Genomic DNA, 23,125 nt, shown 5'->3' with positions numbered 1-23,125 from the left:
TGCTGGGGGGTGAGGGAAACCCCTACCCAGCTTCAGGCCAGGGGTGGCGGGGGAACCCCAAGCTCCCAGCTGCTGCAGGCCAAGGGGAACCCCCAAGCTCCCAGACACCGCAGGTAGCGGGCAGCCCCGGGCTGCAGTGGGGACCCCAAGCTCCTGGCACCTGGGGGACGCCAGGAGCTGCAGGTGGTAGGGGTACCCCACAACCACCAACTGCTGCAGGCGGCTCCTTGCCCCTGCATCGCTGCCCCATAGTGCGGGGATCCGCAGATCCCCATTTTGTCAGGGATATTTTTAGTAAAAGTCATGGACAGGTTATGGCTTCCGTGAAGTAAATTTCTCTGTTTTGCCCATGACCTGTCCGTGACTTTTACTAAAAACATTTGTGACAAAATCTTTAGCCTTACTTATAATCAACAGGAAAGAAAAGAATTCTCCTAGGGCTGATTCTGAAAAGACCAACCAAAGTCAAACCCATATTAAGGTTATTAAATCCTGTATCCATCCTACTTCCTTGGAGATAATATTGAAATATTCAGGCTGACTGTACAAAAAAAAAATTCTACATTGCCTTTACAAGAAGAGTTATGTGCCATATGACTTATTTGGCTGCTTTTATTTTCTACCAAGTCGAGAGAAGCCCAGAAGAGATGAATGCACATCCAGATGAGCCACATGAAATTCTTACATGTGTTGTGGATGATTCTGTAGACAAGAGATGAATTCCTGGACCAACCTACCCTCATAGCAGATCTGGTAGACAGTTGAGAACAATGGAAACCTAAAAGAAGGATGAAATAATTAAAGTGGTTTAGAAAGTTTACTTTATGCAAACAGCTGCACTATTCTTGACACCTATGAAAATGGGGGTTGGGGGGAAAGTGCTGCCTTTTTCTGCTTTAGGATGTAAAACAAAGTTTGAAGGGTTTTCATGCTGCTTTTTTCCCTCTCCTTTCACAATTTCCTCTTCTCTCAAAATTTTAGGCCTATCTATCTTGTGTGTGGGTTTTTTTGGTTCCCCCCCCCCCCCCCCCGAGATTGTCTGGATAACTGGAGAGCTAGTTGTAGGATTAAGACATCAAGTACAAATAGAATGAAACTGACCCAATTGAGAGGAAAAGATCTTACTGTTTATCTTGGGGTAGGGAAGGTGTCTGCCTATTTAACACTAATGCTTGACAAACAGGTGGGAGAAAGCTGTATGGAAAAAACTCAACAACCTGTGCTTTCAATTAAGGACTTGGAAAACTCTCCCTTCTGCTCCCTACTCCTCCCAAGGAGTCTTCCAGGAAAGACAAGCTGTGATATTTCTAAGGTAAAAGCATGCAGAACTGACCCTCACATGGTTTCCCTTACATAGCATAAAAAAGCAAAGAATGTTTTCCTTTTGCTGGTTGCCTTTTAAGTTAGATAATTTTACAGTCAAGAATGAGAGAATGGAATTGATTTGAAACTAAGTGCATAATGTAAAATTTCATTAAAGGGGCACTGTCTGGTCCATTATAGGTTCTATCAAAACAAGCTTTTATGAAATCTAAAACCAAGAGAAGTTTTTTCCATAATTATTACAATTCCAATGGACAAGTTTTTTTTAATGCCTCCTTACAGTGCTTCCACCCTAAACACTGCAGCAGTGTGTGAGTGTAAGAGAACCTGAAAGACTCATACTTTCATTGTGCAAGTTGAAACAGAGGCAAAGCCTAATTGTAATTCAAATGTTTTCATTTGTAATCTCAAGTGCTTATATAGAATCATAAAAATGTGGGGCTTGAATGGACTTTGAGGTGTCAGCAAGTCCAGCTCCTTTGGCCGAGGCAGGACCAAGTTAACCTAGACCATCTGACAGGTGCTTGTTCAACCTGTTCTTAATTTGCTATGATGGGGATTCCACAGCCTCCCTTGGATGCCTATTCCAGAGCTTAACTATCTTTATAGTTAAAGTTTTTCCTAATATCTAACCTAAATCTCCCTGGCTGCAGACTAAGCCCATTACTTCTTGTCCTACCTGCAAGGACATGTAAAACAATTGATCAGTCCTCTTTATAACAGCCCTTAACATATTTGAAGACTTAAGTCTTCTCTTCTCAAGACTAAACATGCCCAGTATTTTTTTAACCTGTCCTCCTAAATCAGGTTTTCTAAACCTTTTATCATATTTGTTGCTCTCCTATTGACAGTGTCTCCAATTTGTCCACATATTTCTTAAAGTGTGGCACCCAAAATTGGACACACTACTTCAGCTGAGGCCTTACCAGTGCCAAGTATAGCAGGACAATTGCCTCCCATGTCTTACATATGATGCTCCTGATAATATACCCCGTAATATTTGCCTTTTTTGAAACTGCATCGCACTGTTGACTCGTACTGAATTTGTGATCCATGATAACCCCCAGATCTTTTTCACCAGTACTATACCCGGCCATTTAGTCCCCATTGTGTAGTTGCGCGTTTGCATTTTTCCTTCATATGTGAAGTACTCTGCACTTCTCTTTATTGAATTTTATCTTGTTGATTTCAGACCAGTTGTCTAATTTGTCAGTTATTTTGAATTCAAATCCTATCCTCCAAAGTGCTTGCAACCCCACCCAGTGTGGGTGGGGTTGCAAGCACTTTGTCATCTGCAAATATTTATAAGCACACTCTCCACTCAGTCTTCCAAGTCATTAATTAAAATATTGAATAATTCCAGGCTCAGGACTGAGCACTGTGGGACCCCACTAGATATGCCCTTCCAGACTGACAACAAATACTTTAACTACTCTCTGAGTATGGTCTTTCAACACAGTGTGCCCCAACTCACAGTAATTTCATCTAGACCATTTCCCCTAATTAGTTTGAGAATGTCATGTGCGATTATATCAAAAGCCTTACTAAAATCAAGATATCCCATCTACTACTTCCTTTCCCATCCACTAGGCCAGTAACCCTCTCAAAGAAGGAGATGAGGTTGGTTTGTTGTGATTTGTTCTTGACAAATCTATGCTGGCTATTCCTTATAAACCTATTATCCTCTAAGGGTTTACAAACTGATTGTCTAATAATATGTTCAAGTATTTTTGGTATCAATGTTAATCTGACTGATCTATAATTTCCCAGGTCCTCTTTATTCCCCCTTTTAAAGATAGATACTGTGTTTGTCCTGCTCCAGTCCTCTGAGACCCCGCCAGTCCTCCATGAGTACTCAAAGCTAATTACTAATGGTTCCAAGATTGCTTCAGCTGGTTCATTAAGTACCCTAGGATGAATTTCATCAATCCTTGCCGACTTGAATACATTAATTTAAATATTCTCTAATCTAACCTGTTCTCTTCCTATTTTGGACTGCTTTCCTTCCCCTTGTTAATACTGTGGTGAGTACCTAGTCATTAACCTTTTTAGTGAAGACTGTAGCCGAATAGGCATTAAACACCTCGGCCTTCTTGATGTCATCAGTTATTAGCTCTTCTTCCCATTTAAATAGATGACCTACACTTTCCTTCATCTTTCTCTTGATCCTAGTGTATTTAAAGAACTTCTTCTTGCCTTTTATGCCCCTTGCTAGATAACTCATTTTATGCCTTTATCCTTTCTCATTGACCCTACCTGCTTACACTATTCTTTTGTACTCCTCCTTAGCATTCATCCATGTTTCCACTTTCTGTAGGATTCCTTTTTTGATTTTTCAGGTCATTAAGGAAACTGTTTAAATGGCTCTGTACTCCAATAGCATCCCCTTGTGCCACTAAAATGCTCCTACTACATAGAAATTTTTCAGCACACAAGCAGTCTTCGTTTAGAAAGATTATCCTGCATAGCTTAATAAGAGAAGGCACTAGTTAAAGTTCATATTGTAGCTAGTATCAGTGAAAGGTGTAACACTGATAGCAGAGCATGAAATCTTATTTGTCTACAGATCAGGTACCCAGGCTGCCTCCAACACTGCATCTCAAATTTTCCTTTTTTTTTTTTTGGACAGGACCATTGTTAGGTGAAGTAGTTCGTTCTGCATACCATTCAGCCTTTGGCCTGTTCTGTTGATACTGCCAGTAAGAGTGCAGGCTAATGTGAACAGTGATGGTGCCTTGAGATGTGGACACCTATACTTTATGGACATGGACAGACTATATACTTGTTTCATAAAGACCTTTAAACAGTTGTGAACTAGTAATAACTTTTGCTTATAACAAGTCTGTCAACTTGATATTCAAAAAATCAAACTCCTTACTTATCAATCATGTTTTTCTGTTTCAGCATCTTATAGACTTCAGCTGAAGTCTGAGGACCCTGTAGCTTTTGTCCATTCAGCATCTCTTTTTCCAGCTCCTCAATTGACTAGAAGAAATGAGAGTGATCACACAAACAGAATAAAAGGAAGCTGCATAACGGAACAGAGTGTTTCAAGCGGAAAGCTTCTGAAAATGTTAGACAAAAGAATCCAGTGATTAAACTGCAGCCCACGCCTGCCTTGTACTTTTGTTATAGGCCAAGTGATTAATGAACAGGAGGTAGTGGGAGGCTTGAACAGATTCTTTCTCGGGTCCCTAAGCAGTGGCTGAGGCATACAGTCCATATTATATAACCTTTGCTTTTATAAGCAGAAGGAAACAGCACTGGATGTACTTTTCCAAGGGGGAAGAGGATTTTCACTTATTCTAGAACTGTGGGATGGTATTCTCTCTCCTTCCAATTTATTTTAGTCCATCTTTGTTCAGCCCAAAGCTTTCAACTCTTGGGACATGTTTGGAATAATATGTGCTACACCATTCCCTGAAACAGTCTTTGCAGTTGGCAAGGAGAGTGAGAGTCACTTCTGCACCCTCCTCTCTTAGATCATAGAGCCAGTGTTCTCCTTTCATCAGGAAGATGACTGTTGATGTGTGTGTAAAACACAATTGATTAACACTTGGGCTTATAATGCCTCAAAAATGCTTCTTACTTTTCCTGTCCGCACAAAGGCTTCCGCTACTTTCCTGTTGCGCCCCCCGTAGCATGTAGTGATTAGATCAGCAACGCCGCAGCTCTCCAGAAAAGTAGCTATTGATACTGGACCCCTGCAGAACAGCTTTGCAAAGGCTACCATTTCCATGAGGCCCAAACGAATGACTGCTGCTTTAGTATTATCGCCAAAGTCCAATCCATCGCAGAATCCAGCTCCTACTGCTACTATGTTCTAAAACCAGTTTAATGGAAAAGGTGCAAAAGAGAGAAGGAAACCAAATCAGATAAGACGTGCAAGTTCTTTGGTAGCATATGCTAACTGTAAGTGAACACAGTAAGTAAACCTGTTTTTACCTATAAAAAGCAACAGAGGGTCCTGTGGCACCTTTAAGACTAACAGAAGTATTGGGAGCATAAGCTTTCGTGGGTAAGAACCTCACTTCTTCAGATGCAAGTAATGGAAATCTCCAGAGGCAGGTATAAATCAGTGTGGAGATAACGAGGTTAGTTCAATCAGGGAGGGTGAGGTGCTCTGCTAGCAGTAGAGGTGTGAACACCAAGGGAGGAGAAACTGCTTCTGTAGTTGGATAGCCATTCACAGTCTTTGTTTAATCCTGATCTGATGGTGTCAAATTTGCAAATGAACTGGAGCTCAGCAGTTTCTCTTTGGAGTCTGGTCCTGAAGTTTTTTTGCTGTAAGATGGCTACCTTAACATCTGCTATTGTGTGGCCAGGGAGGTTAAAGGTGCCACAGGACCCTCTGTTGCTTTTTACAGATTCAGACTAACACGGCTACCCCTCTGATACTGTTTTTACCTGAGTGCTCTCAGGTATTCCAATTCCAAATAATTATGAGCATACTTCATAGCACTTAAATGTCAAGTAATTGGACTTCTAAGGCCTAAAAAAATGTTCCCACTGTTATTTCCGAGTGCAAAATGAAGGGCAATGTGTTAAAAATTTGGCCCATATAATGCAGCTGGAATAATTTTCCCCCCTTGTTGCCAGGTTGGCAGCGGGATCCCGTGACCCTTCTGTTCTTACCTTTAATTGAATTTTTGCCTAGCCTGGATTTCTACCTCCATAAACAGGCATTGGTTGCAGTAGATCAAACTTGGCCTATGCCTACAGGAACATTTTACTCTCCTTACAAAAGTTTAAAAGAGGTTCACCGCGCATCCTAATCAAATGCTTAATCAAAAATATCCCACACTTTGTAGTCAGACAGTGTAGTTCATGATATATTGTAGTAGTAGGTGTTAGTGTGGCTACCTTTAAGTTTCAAGTCCCAGAAATGCTCATGCCTCAGTTTTGCTCTCTGCACCATTACTGCTGAAACTCTCATTTCAGTAGGAGCCAGGACTGGGCTATTTCCATACAAAAAATACTCCACTGAAACCTGCCTGGGATACATGTTTGTGTGTGTGTAAATAACTAATTTACTTATAGGTAAACTACACACCGATTCAGTTCAAGCCACTGATGCTTTTTGTCAGAATAAGTTGAATGATAAGAATATACATGACTGCGCTGTATGCTGGAGTGCATTTTCAATGGGTTTTAAAGCAAACTATCCATCTCACTCAAGCGCTGCTTGGAACAGGCTTCACCTTCAGTATTATTTCTCATTTACATTGCAGTTTAATGCAGAGGTCCCAATCAGGATTGGAGTGCCACTATTCCTGAATGTGTTACAACACCACTGGGAGACATGGTTCCTGCCCCACAGAGCTTACAGTCTGTTATTTCCTTGTATGTTATTACTTGAACTTTGGAAAGAAAACATTTGCTTAAAGAGGACTATCCATTGGCCTGCTAAACCCAGGGTTATGAGTTCAATCCTTGAGGGGGCCACTTAGGGATCTGGGGCAAAATCAGTACTTGGTCCTGCTAGTGAAGGCAGGGGGCTGGACTTGATGACCTTTCAAGGTCCCTTCCAGTTCTAGGAGATGGGATATCTCCATTTATTTTATTTATTTATTTATTTTATCCTTTTGCCACCTCTTTATTATATTAAAAAAAAAAAAAAAAAAAAAGCTCTTTGATAAATCTAACTTAAGTTGTATGTTAATTGTCGTTTGAATGATAATCTATTATGATTATTTATATTACAGGAGGGCCCTGAGGCACCAAATACGATGAGAGTAACATTGTGCTAGGTACTGCACATACACGTGCTAGGAATTCCTACCACTAAGCTTACGATCTACCTAGACAAGGAAGTATTGAGGACCAAATTCTGCTCTCAGAAGCATGCATACCTACAATAAGGAAAGCATTTGTATAATTTGTTCTGAAATGCTCTACAACACACTTATGAGGTACGTACATATTCCCATATGATTTGCCCAAGGCCATCTAATAACCTAGTGGCGGAGCCAGCACTAGACCAGGGACCCTTGAAACGAGACGTGAGGGTAGAATTTGGCCCTAAAAAAACAATTATTTGGTTTGGAATCACTAACTTTTAAGGCTCCGCAGATCTCCACTGTATCACAGTCATCCACCACGGTAATCCTGAAATTTGGGGTCTGCATTAATTCTTTAAAGATCTGCCCATGCTTTTCATTTTTGCACCCTGTGGAAGGAAGGATGGGAGTTACACATTCTTGTTACACAATGGGGTGGACAAAACGTGTATGTTTATAAGATACTGAAGTATGGGGATGACTCTGAGGGAAGGGTTAGGTTTTGTAATCTGTATAACTAGACATTATTAAAGGGGGATTTGTGAACCAATACCAGTTCTTGTAGCTGGCAGCCAGTATAACCGCACAAGTCAAAATGCATTAGCAAAACGTGTCCAATAACACTTCAAGTGGTTACGGGTAGATAGCCTCCAACACCCATCTCTGCCCAACAGGTGTGGTTAGCTTGTATAATTCCAAACCTGGCTGAGTGCGGTTTTCTAGTGTATGTTTAGTCTCTCACAGTGAAAGCACCGATTTACACAAATATGCCGCCAGCTCACACAGCCCTGCCTGAGGGCCACGGCAGCCTGAGCACTGGGTTGAATTAAACTGCTTAGCTCTAATCCTGGCTCAGCTGTTGACTCACAGTTTGGGTATGGCCAAGTCACTTAACCTATTAGCAGGGTGGTGTCAGGATCAATTCAAGTTTGCACATAGCAATGAGGCTGTTTTACATTTTCAAATAAAAGTATTGCTAACCCACTAGGACAAACGTCTCGTAACACCAAATGCATTCCCACTTACAGGAGGATCCATAGACCAAGATGTTCAGTATTGGCGCTGTTGGAAAAGTGGTGTTCCAACCATACTGAGGTCATGTATCAAACTATTAAAACAGTGTCCTTTCATATGGAGAAGGGGAGGTGGCAGTGCTACTGGGAAAGCTGTGTGGGGATCTTTGAATGAGGCTTTACCTGACTTTTAGAAAGTTGTGTTGGCCTTTGTTTTCATAATAGCAATGTGGCCCTGATGTTCAGTGGGCTGAGCATCAGCAGTCCCCATTCCAGTGGGACTTCTGGGTGCTCGGCACCTTCGGCAATCAGGCCCCATGTTGTTAAATATCAGAGCAAGCCTGAGCTGCTTCAGTCCTGCAGCCCTTGGATTAGTGCTCTAGCTCAGAAGCCTGGTTTGTATCCCTCACTCTCTAGGCGAGTTGACATGTGGGAATACGTTGTTTCTCTGAAGTGCCGATCTCTGGCCTGTCTAGCAGCAAAGAAAGCTCTTCTAGATGTTCTCTCCCAAATAGAAGTGGCAGAAACACTTTGAGGAAGGGCAGGAGAACAAAGAGGCAAACTCCTCTGAAGAAGTAACCTCAAAGCCATCGTTAAAACGTAGGCAAGCAAAGGTGCTAAACTCGCCTCCAAGCTCTCAGAAAGATCTACTGCAACAATATTGTTTAGCTAATGTTCATACTGATGTCGAATAGCCTCCTCAGAGAGCAAAAGTTGCCAAGATGCTATAGTTTTCACTATTAACATTGCACAGGAACGGGCAGTTTGAAATTTGAACATACAATCTGAAACAGCCAGTCAAGCTGCAATAAATTAAAGTTGCATTTTTAATTTTCACAACAGATTTTAAGCTACTGTAAAAATATAAAGGTTAGAGACACGACTGAAACAGTTTGTGCTCAGGTAGGCACTGTGTGAGAGAGAAAATAATAAGTGATACAATTTCAGTTACAAAGACGTGGGAGGATTGAGAAATTTAAACGAAGGATGGGGGAGGCTTTGTGGGGCTGGTTGCACTTTCCTTGCAGTATGTCGGCCACTGAAGGACTTGACACAATCTCTTTGACATTACTAGGAGTCTCCCATTAACTCCTGTAGGAGGAGAATTGAGCCTAATTTTTTAATGGAAGAGAGTAGCTAATTGCTGCATCTACTAGCACCTGCAGTTGTTTGAGTCTGATCCTGTTTCCAGTGAGATTGTTGGAAATGTGGCCATTCCTTTATGGGAAGGAGGTTCAGAGTTTAATACGTGGTGTATACATAAAACTGTTCAGAAACCCTTCAAAGGTTTCCATGTTTCAATTACACATTATACTCTGTCACTATGTTTAGATGCTGTCCTATTCCTCTGCTAGGGATTGCTAGAAGTAGAAATGAATATTTGTGGTAGAGCCAATCAGAGCTCTTGACTGTAACTCTCCCTCAATAATCATTACCAATGGTGGTTTCACAGAACTTCTCATCAGCCACTTCACTGGCTATATTGGCCCCCATGAGCACGCTGACTTCTATCTTCAGTTTCTCTCGAATGATGTCTGATATGAGCTTCAAGCCTTCGGCACCCTCATCAACCCCCTGGTTAAAAGATAATATTCAAAGTCAAGTCATTAGAAAAGAAACGAGGGTGACAGAGCATCAGTATGTGAAATGTAGGCCTCATGCGGTAGGCCCGCTGCAGGCCGTTTTCCCTTTAAATGAAAGGACTTGCACCCAGTGCAACAGTATGTCACAAGGTTTTACTTTATGGTGAGGCTGCTTTTTCTTTGTGTGTTAAACTTCCCGTAGCTGTAAAATAATCAAGTTTTCATGTAATGTGTTTTTTAAATGTTCTAGGCAAGATTTATACGTAACACATCCCCAGTTTCCTTTATATAAGGAAGTAAGTCAAGGTGCATTATGCTTTCCTTCCTCTTATATTGCTGTTTGCAGGAGAATCTTAAAAGGGAGGGAAAAGGCAACAGCTGGAGAACTGTAGGTCAGAATTAAAATTTCAATTTCCTTCAATTCATGTTTTAAATGAGATTTTCTATAACAATTGGAAAGAAGGAGCAGTGGACTCAAAGCTGGAGGCAAACTGCAAGTTTTAAAAACGTCCTAAATGTTTTTTTTCCTTTTCAGATTGTCTCTGGCTTCTTTAGCTTTTTAAGATAGCCTCCCTGATTACAATTGCAAATCACTTCAATTCTGTAAAACCAACTATAAGTGTTTATTGTCCTTTTGTGTGTGTGTGTGTGTGTGTGTGTGTTTTCTCTCAAAAACAGCCCTGAAAGGGGAGAATACATGGAATAGAGCATTAAGGCTTTAGACCTGTAGCTCTTTGGCATTTCTAGCCCCAAGTTTTCCATACTGCATACTTATTCCTTCACTGCATACAGATTGATTGTAGAGATCACAAATTACCTTGATCAGTGAAATGCCGAATGCTCCAGGTTTTATGTGACCAATAATCTGGTCACAAATTCGTGTAATGAATTGATGGGGTATAACAAAGATGAAAATATCTGCCCCAGCCGATGCTTCAACCACATCTGCTACAGCCACCTAGGACGAAAGTGAGGAAAAAAATTAATTAACCGTCCCTTGTACCATGAGTGAGTTAACATAGTTACAAAATAATTGTACACCTAATCCATCACAGAAGGGCATTAAAATAAGAATCCATAAACTAAAAATAAAGGAATCCTTAAACTAATTAATGCTATGACAGAGCGTTAACCTTTAATGCAATCAGGTATTGTATTCCAGATCAAAATGTCCATGAAGGCAGCATATCCTAACTTTTTAAAGCAGTGTGCCATACTAGCCCTGTGGAGATGATCTGGGAAGTATAATACAGCCTACAGCTGCATTACCTCCTCAAGTGCCCTGCAGAGCAGGGAAGGCCCTTCGCCCCTTTTAATGCAGTTCTTAAAGGCAGCCAAGTGACCCTGATAATACAGTTACAGTAGAGCCATGCTGCCAGGGTGTGGAGGCATAAGGCCTCTCCTCGGATGACTCTGGTCACCTGTGAATGCTTCAAGATCCATGGGGATCTGCAGGGTTTGTGGCAGACCCTATGGCTTACCATGTGTGGGTTACTCCTCTCATCCTGATGGAATGATCAAGAAGAAACTCTGCCAGGGGATCCTTATAGTTATCCTGCTCAAGCAGGATTCACTGCAGGAGATAGTGATTTGGCCTAGTATTTGCAAAAAATTAACACAAACACGCCAAGGAGCTGGCAAGCCCTACCCTGTCCCAAGTGTAAACCATTCCAGCTGGCATTAACAACAAAACCAGGGCTTCTAAGGAAGTCACCAGCTGAATTTCACTCTGCCACAGCTACCAGTAGCTTTATTGATGATAATAAGAGAACATATCCCCCTAAGAGTGGGGCCCTTCATCTGTGCCACAGTATGAGCTGAGCAGAAATGAAACGGCACTTTCAGGTCCACAGCTAGACAAACTGCAGCTCTCCGCATCAGCTTCTTTAAAGCCAAGGATTTGCATTCTTTTAAAATAACTGGCCTAACCCAGTTAGACCAATGTGAATGGGGAATTCCACTCGGTCATCGAACAGATTGGAGTGAAGTGAGCCATCAAAAACAGGACTGATTTTTAACTAATTAAAACACACCCTCCTAGCAAACTGTTCAGGCACACTTCTCCCGTAGCCTTATCCATCTAAGATGAACTGGGAGACTTATGACCTAAGCAGTGAAGAGCTACTCGTTGTTTAAATTCTACAGCGATGTGTGTGATACAAACCCCAGCATGTGAAGTGTCTCCAGTGGAGTGACAGGGTCCCTGCTGATTATAGCATCCAGCATGTTATAAAAGGCACAAGCAGGGCTGGCTCTACTGTTTTTGCCGCCCCAAGCAGCGCACCGAATTGCCACCGCGGACGGCGGGGGCAGTCCGTGTGCCGTTAGGGTGGCACACACGTTTCCGCTGCGGCGGCAATTCAGCGGCAGCTTCTGTCTTCAGCCGAAAGACAGAAGCCGCCAAATTGCCGCCACGGGCAGCGGAACATAGCAGCTGCTGCCGAATTGCTGCTGCCGCGGAAACACGCGTGCCGCCCTAACGGCACACAGACTGCCCCCGCCGTCCGCGGCGGCAATTCGGCGTGCTGCTTGGGGCGGCAAAAACACACGGACTGCCGCCCCTTGCAGATTGCCGCCCCAAGCACCTGCTTGGGATGCTGGTGCCTGGAGCCGGCCCTGGGCACAAGATATGCAGGTGGGTCCAGAACTCCTAGTGGTGTTCTTCACCTTCCGGTATAATTACCTCAGTGCCTTACGCTTTGTGCAACTGTGGGGCTTTTCTTTGGGGTAAATATCTGAGCTTCACCATCTCCTTCACCACATCACTGTAACTATTCTTCCTGCAGGAGCAAAGTAGCCTGCACACACTCCTCTCCTCACAGTGCAAGAAAATCTAGCACCTCCAGCCTGGACCAGCAGGCAGCATGAAACCAAAAGCAAGGAGCCATTATTTCAGCAAAAAGGTAGCAGATAACAGGAAGAGATGTGACTGCGAAGGCAGTCCAAGGCATTTAGAAGTCGGGGTGACTTCCAGTCACTGTGACCCCTGGGCAGTGGAGTTCAAAAGTGCTGCCGGAGAATGTATGTTGTATGTATGAAGGGAACGTATGTTGCATTAGGGACTGCAAGTAGAGGACTGCTTATACTGGTACAGGTTGTGCATCGACACTGCCACTGGGCTGATAGAACTATACCAGCAGGGACTTACGTTCCTCCGAAAAGGGGAATAACTATGCTGGAAAAAGTGGAAGGTTTTGTCAATAAAAGACTAAATTAAGCATGGACACCTGCCAGGCTGTGCTGGAAAAAGGCTGGTTTAGCTGGTACAACTTTCTAGCATAGGTCAGGTTTTAGGGTGAGTCTGCTACCGGGATAGGAATAAAAAAACAGGCTTTTTCTCCTGTTATATTGTTGTAAAAATAATCAAGGTGGTTCACGTCTCGCTTGGTATTAGACCACGGAGATCAAATCCACCTATGTCAATTTCAAGTCATGTGAGTGCAAACATGCTATTACAATACTAAATTTAGAAAAATTAACTACTCTAAGCAAGGAGGCCACTCATATGCAGCATGTTAATTTCTGTTTGCACAAATTAAAAGCTACTCTGTAAAGGCTGTGCTAGTTTCTTTACTTTTCAAAACACGACCATCTGGCAAGCTCCTGAACAAACAAAATGTCATCCTGCTTACTTTAAATTAAGTAGCTATAAATAATCTAGAACGATCACGTTTCTGAAGCTGTAAATTATCTAGTATGATCACACATTTCGAATGGCTGTAAAAGTTATAGTTTTTTGCTTTTGGTAGATTTTATTGTATTACCGATTAAAGTGACTCCGTTTTTCTATTCTGAAATCACACACGGAATTACAGCAATGCTCTTCATGCTGTTATATTTTATGCTGTTAGCTTTTCTATTGAACTTTGAGTTAGAAAGGGAGGGGGAGTTAAAACAACCTTAATTTTGTTAGGGTGGATGCTATGGGCCACATACTGTGCTGGTATAAATCAGCATAGCTCTATAAATGCTGTGGAGATGTGCTGATTTTCAGCTGGGCAGGATCTGGGGCTTTGTGTACAAAAACACAAATAGAGCTGGTTTGTTTGAAGTTGTATGTCCTTTAGAATTTAGATGTTTGCATCGCTTACAAATGTCTCAGTGGGTCAAATTCAGAAGTAATGTGAATGTTAGAGTAAGTTGGGCAGAAAAGAGATGTAAGTAATCTTAATACTTGGCATGTGTACATAGGATGAGATAGTAAACCCACAGATAAGGTTGGCAGTTAAAGCAGGATTAAAGTCCCTCTAATTCATACATTAATGACTAGTTGTAAATGATCCAAGCAACAGGGATTCCATTTAAAGAATTAAGGTCTAAACAAAGAACTTTAGCTTCCCTCTTCCGATTCCCCCCCCCCCCCCCCCCAGTCAACCTATCACCTCTCCCTAGTGTTAAATCCACTTTTTTAAAGCAAACCAGGGATTGTGAAATTCTCAGTCTGGCCCAACCATCAGTCTTAAAGCTTTGAAAGAACATTTCAGTTGTTTAGCCAACTTACCACATTTTTAGGTAACGTATGTCCTGGAAGATACTTCACATTTTCATGCTCTTTGTTTATGATCTCTGTGAGTTTCCTCCCATTTATGATTTCTTCAAACACCCACATCTTCACAACAGGATCAAACCTGTTAGACTTCTGGATATTTTTGCCAATAATTTTTGCAATAGCAGACCCCCTGTATAGCAAAGTAAAATACTTAGAGACAGGATTCTGTATATTTGTTTTGAAACCATCTCCTTAGGAAAGTTGAGTAACCCTAGTTCCACCTGGAAGCACAAACTGCATTGAGAAAAATACTCCGACCTCACTGAAAGGCCTGCATTACAGGAACTATGGCCATGTTTATATGCTCACTAAGCCCAACACAAGGCTCTTCCCTCAGTCAAGAAAATACCCACTGAGATATACAGAAAATGGATACCTAGTAAAATACAATTGTGGTCGGAAATCCAGGGTTAACGTAAGCATGATGTAGCATGTTACATCTTGTTTTTAATTTAGAACTTTGAATAATATTTTTTGTTTCTCAGATACTTTTCTTAGCTTCTTTAAAAAATAAAAATATTAAAAAAAAGTAGAGTAGCCCAAGCGAGAAGATGCTGCTGAGCAATCTGGATACGTTGAAGTCTGTGCATCTTACCTGAAATGTATCAAACTTTCCTATCAATAGCCGCACTCCAGGAGGGGCCTGCCTGAGGGGTGGTCTAGCTTAGTTAAAGGGACACTATCCGGTTAAAAATAACTCAAAGTCTAATGGTGTGACAAACAAGACCTTAGATGGTTAAAACCTGAAACAACTGAAGTCATCTAGTTTACTTTGCATCATTCATGCTGTGCATTTACTTGCTTTTCTGTCAGCTTGGACCAGTGGTTCTCAACCTGCAGCCCGCCGGGCTGCTTGCAGTCCAGTCAGCACACAGCTGCGGCCTGTGACATCCTCATGGCCATACAGGCAGTATATATATTGTGTTGATGCGTCCCACATAACACACGTGGCCCACAATGGTAAATAGGCTCAGAACCACTGGCATAGACAGTGAAATTAGACTAGTCATTTTCCCTGATTTCATTTTCTCATGCACCAGCACAATACTGCCATGTTTGAGTTATGAACACTGCAGGAAAAAGATTTAAATTAAACAAAAAACTTGATTTAACCGTAGAAGATGACCATGAAAATACTGGTTAGTGGTCTTTACGTTTTAAGAAAGAACTTAACATTTTGAGCCTACTTTGACTTTTAAGGACCTGTCCACATTACAAATACAACTTTTGAGTCAGAGGATCTGGTTACAATACTCTTGTCCCCTGACCCAGTTACAACACAGCTACAATTAGAAGCATGAACAGACCATAATTTGTGTGTTAGCCAGTTATCAGTAACTGATAAAAGCTTGGGTTTATCCAAGGTTAAGTCCAATTAGATGTTGTCCAAACAACAAGTCATAACTGCTTTGCAACTGGGACAGAGGGAAACCATGTTGTAACTGCCTCCCTTCACTCAACTATAGTAGTGACTTAAATCAGCTTGCACAAGGCCAATTGCTCAATAAGCAACAACAGAATTGCTTATCTTACTGTCTTTATTCATGCAAAAGTCCCACTGAAGTCAGTGGGCATTTTGCCTGAGTATTGGCCGCAGGACAGGTGCCAAGGTATGCAGTGATACCAGGCTACCCAAAGACCCTGGGGGTGTTGGGAGGCCTTGTATCATGAAGGCAATCTGTTTATTTTTTTAAGTCATTTACAAATGTAAAGTATATAGGTAAAAATTTCAGGGGGAAATATTCATTAAAGGGGCATAAGGATTCTCTTTGTGAAACAGATGAGGCCTACCATATTTAATACTAAAATTATATCTAATTTATAGTGCAGTTCTCGGCCCGTCCCATCAGAATGGGAGACTGAAAGGAGGGCGACGGTTTATGGAAGTGTGCAGTGACTAAGCATTGGGAAGAAAGGTTGCTTTTGTGGCTAAGGCACTTGCCTGGGACTCTGGAGATTGGGGGGGTCCTGGTTCTGCCACACACTTTCTCTGTGACCCTGGATAAATGATTTAATCTCCCTGTTATCCTCATTTTACAGATTGGGAACAATGTTCTCCCCCTCCCTCCCATCCTTCATCGGCCCTGTAAACTCTTGCGGGCTGGGACTGTCTCTTACCAAATGCGTACTCAGTACCAAGTACAATACAGAGGCCCAGATCTCATCTGGAGCCTCTCTGGGCACTACTGTAATATAAAAAGTTGGCCTGATTTTCAAAGCTACTGAGCATCCGCAGCTCCTGCTGATTTCAATGGGAACTACAGATGCTTGGCATCTTTGCAAATCAGGCCAACAAAGGCAAACCTAAAATTACTTAAGTATAAAAAAATGATGCTGATTATTTCGGATACCAGCTAAGGAACACTAAACGTTAAGAGAAACTGCTTGTTCTGGCCTTTAAGCAATCCAAGCTCATTTTAAAATTGAAAGATAGGGTCCAGCACACTGTAACCTCTCTTGAAAGTTTTTAGTAGCTTACAATGGACTGGCAGCTCTCAGAGAACCAGACTGCTTTTCCAACAGAGCCTTCATCGCTGATGTGCTCAGACGCTACTGGGGCACAGTTTTGAAACTGACAAGACTGGAACACAAAGGAATCTAGGTTACTAAATAAGCAATTTTAGAAAAATCTGAGGCGGTGTTCAGCAGTCAGCTGGAAAAGATTCTCACTGTGAATTAATGGGAGACGCGCACATAAAGAGTTCAAAAAGTGGTGCTCTATTTTACCTAACCTATTTGAAATTCATAGTTCAGCACTAACCAGCCTTTGGAAAGAATTGCTTTATCTGTGAAACCAGTGTTTAGTAGACTATAGGAGCGTGGCAGGGAAGGTTCACGAATGCATACAAAGCCAAGGAACGCTCCCACATAAACAACATTTTACCTCATTTATTCGCCAAAGATCAATTTATTAAAGGTAATAGAAGGCTGTCCTTTTTAATTAGATACCGATTAAAGGGTTGACAGAAACCCAATTTATGAAAAAAATCAACAACAACAAATAGTTTTTGCTGCTAATTCTTAAAACAATTTCTTCCAGGATAGATGAATAATAGTAGTACTATGCTTCAAGTGCTGGCTCTCAGCATTATTGGACCGTAGAACTTTTGGATGGCAATGTTCTGACTGAAGTCACTGACAATTCTATCAGTAACTTCAATAGAAGCAGGGTCAGTCCCCAGAGGAGCAGGATGGCTCATTAATATTAGAGTAGTGTCTTTCTCTTTAATTTGAATTGCAGTAGCATCCAGGAATTCCAGTCATGTATGAAGATCCCATTGTGTGTGGCTTTGTACAAACACAGAACAAAAAGACAGCCCTTGCCCTGAGCAATTTATAATCTATAGGTTTGGCTACATGGGGAAGTTATACCAGTGTGAGGTAGAGTTTGAATTACTATAGTTTATATTTATATGGGTCTAACTCCCCATGTGGGTGGGCACATTTATTCTGGAATAAGAGTGTTTTTTTCAGTTTAGCCTGTGTCACTCTGAAAGTGGTTTATACTAAGCTGAAAAAAAAAGCACTCTTATTCCAGAATAAATGTGTCCAGATAGGGAGTTGTACTGGTGGAATTATAGTGGTTTAATTATACTGGTATAATTGGAACAATCTACCCAGGTTTTCTACAGGGGAGACAAATAACATTTCAGAGAGAGAGAGTGTCCCCTCTGCATCAAATAGACGCTTGCTCCTCTACTAATAAATGCTCGGTCTTGTAAAGTAGTGAGCACCTCCAACTCCTACTGAAGTAAATTGGGAGTGGAAGGCATTCAGCATCTTGGAGGATCAGGCCCCCAGATACGGTAATTTAGAAATTAATCTGTATTTTTTAAACAAATAGCAGAACCATTATTAACTAACAAAACCTATTGCTCCTCTGGTTTGGCAGGTAGTTTATATAATCAAATCCGCAATAAGGCTTCCAATACTGTTGGCATAATAAGGATCACTGTGACTCACTGGGCAGCTGAGAGAAGCTGTTGAAACATTTTTGTCATGTGTCAACTATCTTGCTGAGACTCAGAAATGATCCCTGAACTGTTACTTAAATATCTAGTTTGAGGGCAACAGAAGGAATGGTGTGTCTGCTAGAGGTAAACATTCCACTGTTATGACTGCTTTTTAAAGAAACACTGTTTCAACCTTGACAAGCTCAAAAAACACCCTTTCCCCCAAATAAAAATGATTTTTTTCTGCTTTAAAATGTGTTTCCACCAGCTGCAACTACTCTAAGCCACCCAGCTTCTGGCTTAAACAATCCAAAGAACCACTGAGAGATTTGGATCACACACACACAGAAAGAAGTGTGCATGCCATGCTGTTCAGTCATACTCTGCTCTTATAGTCCAGAAGGAAAGCAAAATCCAAAGTCCACTGAACTTAGCGGAAAGAGCCCTATTGATTTCAGTAGGTTATGGATCACACCCAAAGTGCTTTCCAGAGCAATGTTCTTGCCCATTTCAATATCCTCCTGATTCATAACAAGGGGGAGAGCAGAATGGGGGTAGCACAATATTCACTCATATGAAGCAACAAACCCAGGACCCATGTAAGGCTGAATTGTCACAGAAATATGAAACCATATCAGCACCTTTCTGGAGAACAGTGGATTCCTGGGAAAGGTGCTAAAATACTTCAAAGGAAAATGCAAATGCTGCTTTAAATTTCTGTGTGGGCATGATGTTAAGTGAAGGCTGTCCTGGCGTTAGTCCTCGCCCCTTCATGTAAGGAGCACATACCCTTTGCTCTCCTTCTGAGCCAGAAGGGGGATGAAATGAGTTGGCCTGATCCTGCAAGCTGCTGAGAACCTTCAGCTCCCATTGAAGGCAAGTGGTGCTCAGCTTCTCTGAGGACCAAGCCCTAAAATGCTTTGATAATACTTAGCACGTTGGGATTTTCCTTTATACATATTACAGCGTGTTACAAAGGTGAGTAAATATCAATAACCCCATTTTACAGGTGGATAATTAGAGGCACAGAGTGGCAAAGTGATTTGCCTGAAGCCACTAAATTCCTGGCAGTGCTGTGAGTGCAACTGAAGCCTCCTGCCTTCCAGTCTGGTCTGGTGCAATAGACCACACTAGCAAGAATTTAGAGTGAATAAAGGGGCAGGGTGACACACATGGACCTATTGTATGCAATTGCCGCAATCTCACAGTCCAGATAGTGGTTTGGGTTGCCTAGGCCAGGAGCTGGAATTTTAACACTGGGCAGCCCTCCATAGTTAGAGCTGCAACAATGTTATTCCCTTGGGATATAAGGATAGGGAAGTATATCGATATTAAAATGCACTATGTAATTTGTTTTGCTGCGGGGGGTTAAATTTTCAAAATCACCTTGTCCCCTTCTCAAAGGTGAATTAGGTGTTTAGGGGCCCAAATCCTATTGAGTGAAAATGGGATTTGAGCTTCTCAGTTACTTAGGCGCGTTTCAAAATCTGACTTGTCATCTCTAGGGTGAGACTGTTCCTTTAAAATACAGATGTTACATAATGTGTGTCTTGGAGAGACATTCCTTTCCCTAATGCCCAATCTGAGATCTGCACTTGAATATACAGTTCAGAGATCTGCACTTGAATATACATGCACTGTTCTTTAGAAAACATGGTTTCAAATCCCAGTATAAACAAGACCTGAGGGAAGAAATTCTGTGTTCTCTAGCAGCAGGGTGGGGAAGGCAGAGAAATATTTTAAAATGAGTGTACATACTAGTGAGAGGCATCAGATTTCAGACCTGTCCATCAGGATTTGAACTGTGCCAGTATAGGATGCTACCCCTTTCAACTCTTCTCTGGGGACACCATCAGCTTTTGCAGAATTTAAGCTTTCAATTTAAAGATGGTTGTGAAGATAATGACCAGAATGCTCATCCAATGATGTCTTACTAAGTCTGCAGTTAATAACACTCAACTATGAAGGACTTCCCTGAAATTCCATTCATCTCAGGGTGTTTACTCTGAAACCTAATGATTTAAATTTAAAATGTAAACATTAGTTCCCTGTGATCTTTTTAGCAGGAACGGTTTGGTATTCTGGGATTGCTGGGGTCTTAGTAGTGTATCCCCATTTTTCCCCACTGTGAACCATGCTCTCAAATTTGTGTCCCTTTTTAGTGTAGAACTTCTTGAAATCTGTGTAAAGAACCAGTGCATTATTTTGAGCACATATTTTGGGAGACTGAGCTCCCTCACGGGGGACAGAAGGGAAAATAATCCCTTACAGAGGCCCAATTCTGCACATATGCTGATCCAGATTCTGAAGTCAATGGAAGTATTGTGTTGTATAATAGCTGTAGAATCAGGACCCGCATGTTCTCTTCCAGTAGGAGACATAAGGATCTCTGCAATAATTCATTGAGGAGTATAGGAAATTACCAAAAACAAACAAACAAAAAGCTTCAACTGAGGAGAGAGAGAACTGTTTACCAAAGCCAAAGGGAGAGTAGAGAACCTGGCAATCCCTCTAGCAAATTGCATGCACTTGCCATTTCCAGGCAGAGGTAACAGTACTAAATATCAAAGCAGGAGACATTTAATCTGCATTCAGTGGCAGTTAATTACCTGAAAGTTACAAAAAGAAGAGTACATGTGAAGATGGGTGAGCATGAGGTTATTTCACAGTCAGTCTGGGGCCTGGGGCACGTGGAAGACACTACAGACTCTCCTGGAGCCCCATGGAATCCTCCTCTTGCCTCTCCACCCAAGAGGTACAAGGCTCAGAGTAGTCACTTGCTACCTTTAGGTTTCAGTATGCATTTTACACGAGCAGCCACGTATCTGCCATGTGCACATGCTTCCCCTCATAGCACAGCAGAGTGGAGAGGACACTGTATGCGGAATCAGCTGACTTGGATTCTGTTCTCAATCCTGCTGCTTACTCTATGTGATCTTGGGCAAGCCATTTAAGCTCTGTAGCTACCTAGTTTCCCCATCTTAAAAAAATGGGGATAATACTGGTGCACCTCTGCAAAGCTTTGAGATGTATACATGAAAATGCTATTAGTTCTTACTAATAAGTACCTGGTGTTTCATATTTCTATTGTTTTTTCTCCCATTCTTAGTGGCATGTGTTCCTCTTCCATGAGCCACCAGCTTCTGATGGGCGTGTACCCCAATGTAGGAATTCCAAGAACTCTCCTTGGAGTACCACTGGGTTCTCCTAGCACCCAACTGTAAAACCCTAAAACTAAAGGTAAAGAACATCTTCTTCCACTAGTCACAGGCTTTCTGACAATGTCCCATTGTTTATTATTATTTCACATTTTGATTACAGCAGTCCCTAGGGGCCAACCACGTTGGGTCCCTGTTGTGCTGGACACTGTACAAGCCATCTAGCAAACATCAGTTCCTGCCACAAAGCGCTTACAGTCTGAGATGAAACTTAACAGGTGGACGAGCCAAACAGGGAGGTCCGGCTGGGGGCCAGGTTGAAAGAGTAACAAACTGAATAGATCTGCAGAGCTCTGGGCCAAGCAAGACCAATGGATCTTGTAGGGTTCACTAGGAATATTTTAGGACCACGGGTTCCTGGCTTTCCTATCAATAGCCACAGTCCAGGAGGGGCCTGCCTGAGGGGTGGTCTAGCTTAGTTAAAGGGACACGATCAGGTTAAAAATCACTTTTAATGTTTAAAGGTGTGACAAACAAGACCTTAGATGGTTAAAACCTGAAACAACTGAAGTCATCTAGTTTACTTTGCATCTCTTTTTCTGGCATTTTTAGCCCAATCCTAGATTCATTTTTTTTTCCAACCCAAATATTTCACTGACTTCACCGATTTCACTGACCCTGGGAGATGCTAAGAACCTGTTGTAAAGTCCTGAGTGCCCCCTTCACTCGCTGACTCTAGTAGTTATTAGGAGTGCTCAGCACCTCTCAAGATGAACTCAGCCTGGCAAAGGATCAGGCCCCTGTGTGTATATGTGCCTCTTTCCAACCAATGCTCAGGTGATGTGCAGTCCTCAATGTCATCTCAAAACCCAGGTAGAAACCCCCCCCATTGCCTTACAGTTTAACTGGTAGTTTGGAGACTTTTCAATACACCCAAATTCTGCTCTGCTACAGGCTTCTGCGTCGGGACTAGCTGCACTGCTTCAGTGGAGTTAATCCGGACTCACATTAGCATGGGGCAGTATGTGGCTTTGCAAAGGCAGAAATTGCTTAAATGTGCAGCCGGCACATACACCCCCCAATAAAACCATCTCGGGTGTCATTTTTTTGCGGTGACTCCAATTGCTCGGTTTTGTGTAAAACACCGTCATTCGCTTCTGCTCCGTGAGAAGGGGAGTCGGACGCGGGAGGCAGGAGCTGGCTGTGGATTGCGGGGCTCGCTGCAGCCTGGCTCTGACGGACTGAGCTCTCCCTTCCCCTGGCCCCGCAGACTCCAGCCAAGAGACACAATCTCTCGTGCAGCTAACGAGGCTCAAGGATTGAAGTCTCCGCTCCTCAGCCCGAGCCCCCCAGGGCAGAGAGAGGCGCTCTCGGGTCCCCGTGTGCTGCAACCCCCTGCCAAGGGACAGAGCCCAGCAGCGGGGCGCAGAGCGGCTACAGAAAGCGCCCAGATCTCCGCGCAAGGCTAGAGCCCAGCGCAGCCCCACCGCGGGTCCGGGCTCCAGGCGGCACTCACCAGTTCCCAGACCCAACGATGCAGACTTTCAGCGCAGGCATGGTGGCTCACGCGCCCTGGGGCGATGCCTGGTGCTGGTCTCCGATGTCACCGACCAGAAACCCGGTTGCGCCGCAGCAGCAGCTTGGTGCCTCCGCGTTGCTCAATCTTCCGCCTGTCAGTGCGTGTGGCCGCGGGAGGGAGCTCTGAACACTCCCCAACCTGCAAGCCCCGCCTGCGCCCTGAGATCCCGCTCGCCGGCCGCTCCCCC

The 23,125-nt window shown here is 42.7% G+C and overlaps 1 protein-coding gene across 2 annotated transcripts; it reads right to left on the bottom strand.

The window, feature by feature from the left end:
• Nucleotides 1–681: 681 nt before the first annotated feature.
• LOC135885682 (glycerol-3-phosphate dehydrogenase [NAD(+)], cytoplasmic-like) lies at nucleotides 682–22,916 on the bottom strand. 2 transcript variants are annotated; one of them, XM_065413573.1, is made up of 8 exons: nucleotides 22,876–22,916; nucleotides 14,201–14,378; nucleotides 10,517–10,657; nucleotides 9,553–9,691; nucleotides 7,380–7,492; nucleotides 4,913–5,146; nucleotides 4,202–4,308; nucleotides 682–778 (listed from the first exon to the last, which is right to left on the bottom strand). In XM_065413573.1, the coding sequence occupies exons 1-8, from the start codon at nucleotides 22,914–22,916 to the stop codon at nucleotides 682–684; spliced, it is 1,050 nt and encodes a 349-aa protein (XP_065269645.1). The 2 variants fall into 2 exon arrangements, with proteins under 2 accessions (XP_065269645.1, XP_065269646.1); XM_065413574.1 differs by having other exon boundaries at nucleotides 10,517–10,589; nucleotides 14,202–14,378.
• Between the last annotated feature and the right edge of the window lie 209 nt (nucleotides 22,917–23,125).

This window comes from Emys orbicularis, chromosome 11, assembly GCF_028017835.1.
Source record: "Emys orbicularis isolate rEmyOrb1 chromosome 11, rEmyOrb1.hap1, whole genome shotgun sequence".
Classification (NCBI taxonomy): Eukaryota; Metazoa; Chordata; order Testudines; family Emydidae; genus Emys; species Emys orbicularis.
Note: the sequence above shows the minus strand (reverse complement) of the source record. Positions and strands in the feature narration are given on the sequence as shown.

What these genes read in the sequence shown, in the direction of transcription:
- LOC135885682 (XM_065413573.1), bottom strand. Translation starts at nt 22,916, where the DNA reads ATGCCTGCGCTGAAAGTCTGCATCGTTGGGTCTGGGAACTG. An exon ending in TCGGCATTTCACTGATCAAG is followed by an intron (nt 9,692 to 10,516) that starts GTAATTTGTGAT and finishes TCTTTTAACCAG; the next exon opens with GGGGTTGATGAGGGTGCCGA. An exon ending in CAGAAAAACATGATTGATAA is followed by an intron (nt 779 to 4,201) that starts GTAAGGAGTTTG and finishes TCCTTCTTTTAG; the next exon opens with GTTTCCATTGTTCTCAACTG.